Source organism: Oryza glaberrima, chromosome 8 (genome assembly GCF_000147395.1).
Source record: "Oryza glaberrima chromosome 8, OglaRS2, whole genome shotgun sequence".
NCBI lineage: Eukaryota > Viridiplantae > Streptophyta > Magnoliopsida > Poales > Poaceae > Oryza > Oryza glaberrima.
In genome coordinates this window covers 7670847-7672955 of record NC_068333.1, presented here as the reverse complement: position 1 = coordinate 7672955, position 2109 = coordinate 7670847, and the positions used below count along the sequence as shown (strand labels likewise).

Sequence of the window (2109 nt, the reverse complement as noted above, 5' to 3'; positions counted from 1 at the left end):
TACATATATGCGACTTAATTAACAAGAAACACATTGTGCAATTATGCATATTCTCTCGCGGGACAAATGCAAACATAAATTATCAGTAGCGTGCAAAAAATGAAGGACAGCAAAACTGCAAAATTAACAGATCGAGAAGCACAATAATGTACTTCCGGTTTATAGGACTTCACTACGCATAAGTTATAAAAATTTCTTAGAGTGGTAATATATGTCGCGATGTAATTCATTTGCTAAATCAACCTACGTAATATAGCTGCATCCATGTAGTACCCTACACAATTTACAGCTAGTTTTTTCTTCCTATATATAGATCGAATAACATTTAATTCGTCTAAATGTTTTTAGATTGAAAAAATTCATTATTTTTTTTAAAAAAATAGAATTATTCAAATATAATCAATAAAGCGATAGGTGTTCACCGATCCGCGACAAATTAAGGCTACGGCATTATGAAATTAAATGCTATCAATGGCGCCGTGGGGTCTCCAAGGAGCACCCCCATGACGACACGCATCAACATCACAAGCACCTCGCACACGCGCCTCACCAGCTTACTCTTACTGCTTCCGCCGCCGCCGGCGCGCTCTTGTAGCCGGGCGATCACACGATTCACACGGTCGTCGGCCTCGCCGCCAGCGTCGGCGCCGCGGCGGCTGGAGCCAGCAGCCATGATCTCATGATGATGCATTTTACTGGCCTCGCCGCTGCCGCCGCCGTGTCCCAAGCCAGCCATGATCTCCTTGATGCACTTGACGTGCAGGTACATGCGTTGATCAGTGTTCTTGGAGCGGTAGCACCATGGGCGGTAGAACCCCTCCATCGCCCTGCAGCTGGTGCACCTGTGCTTCACCTTCCTGCGGAGCACGAAGGTGGCGCCGCCCTCCTGCAGCGTGATGGACACCGGCATCTTGGCGCAGCCCGGGTGCAGGTCCAGGCCGCTGGTGGAGCTGTGGTAGTGGAACCCTCGCACCGCGCCGTAGCAGGCGTCGCAGAGGACGGCGTCACGGCCGGTGGGGGCGACGTGGCGGAGCACCATGTCCCCCTTCACCAGTGGGTGCTGCAGCGTGGGTGCCGCGAGGGCGCAGTGCGTGTGGAGGACGAGGTCTCCGGAGGTGTACCTCGTGCCTTCGCCGGGCTCCCTGCAGCCTTCACAGTCGAAGATGGTCGCGGCGTCGCCGTGGCGGTGAAGAACCAGCGTCAGGGTGCACCCCGACCCCAAGCGGGGGTGGGAGACCTCAGCGGGAAGATTATCAGCAGCAGCCATGACAGCAGCAGCTAGCTTCTGCTACAAAACTTGCGTGTAATGCATATATATAGTCAACGTTGTATTTGTATTACCCATGTACCATGTTGGATGGGCTATCCGTAGGAAGAAACAAAGTATTTCATCCGTTTTTTTTAATATGATACCGTTAACTTTTTAAAATATATTTAACCATTCATCTTATTATTAAAAATTAATTTTTGTTTATTTTACTGTATCTTCACATATTCATTTTCGTATATTTGTATAAAAATTTTGAATAAGAGGAATAATCAAATGATTCTAAAGACAAACAGCGCTATATATTTATAAAAACAGAACTGATAATATCCAGACAGTTGATCTAGGTCGTACTAACAGCCAGCAATACCTGACAGCAGGGTTAGCATTTCTGTCTAAGCTAGTGGCCAATATTAAACAAAATGTAAATTCAACTACCTCAGTCACAAAAATAATGTCCCCGTTGGCACGGATAGAAAAGCGACTTTTGCAAGAGGCTGCTAACCTTTTTACACGGGTATTTATCAAGCCGCCTGTGGTCAAAAGGCTTTTGTAAAACAAGCGAGCCGCCTACAAATCGAGCTTAGGACGATGTTTCGTTAAATATATTAAAAATGCTTTAGTCTTTTAGAAAATTAAAACACAAACCAAATTATCTCATGAAATATTTTACTACAACTTATAAAACAACGGTTTCTAAAAAAAATCAGATGATGTTTCATACTATATAAAAATAATATTTCAGCAAATAGCGAAAGAATGTTTCAATTCTTAACAAATGGTGAAGCACGATCAGATCGCTAGATGAAACAATTTGGATCAACGTATGCAACAAACGATTT

General features: G+C 44.7%; 1 protein-coding gene across 1 annotated transcript; it reads right to left on the bottom strand.

The window, feature by feature from the left end:
• Window positions 1-442: 442 nt before the first annotated feature.
• LOC127782115 (uncharacterized) lies at window positions 443-1267 on the bottom strand. Its single transcript, XM_052309190.1, has one exon. The coding sequence runs from the start codon at window positions 1265-1267 to the stop codon at window positions 443-445; it is 825 nt and encodes a 274-aa protein (XP_052165150.1).
• Window positions 1268-2109: the final 842 nt, after the last annotated feature.

Excerpts from the sequence above, each read along its gene's own strand:
- LOC127782115 (XM_052309190.1), bottom strand. The coding sequence starts at position 1,267 with ATGGCTGCTGCTGATAATCTTCCCGCTGAGGTCTCCCACCCCCGCTTG.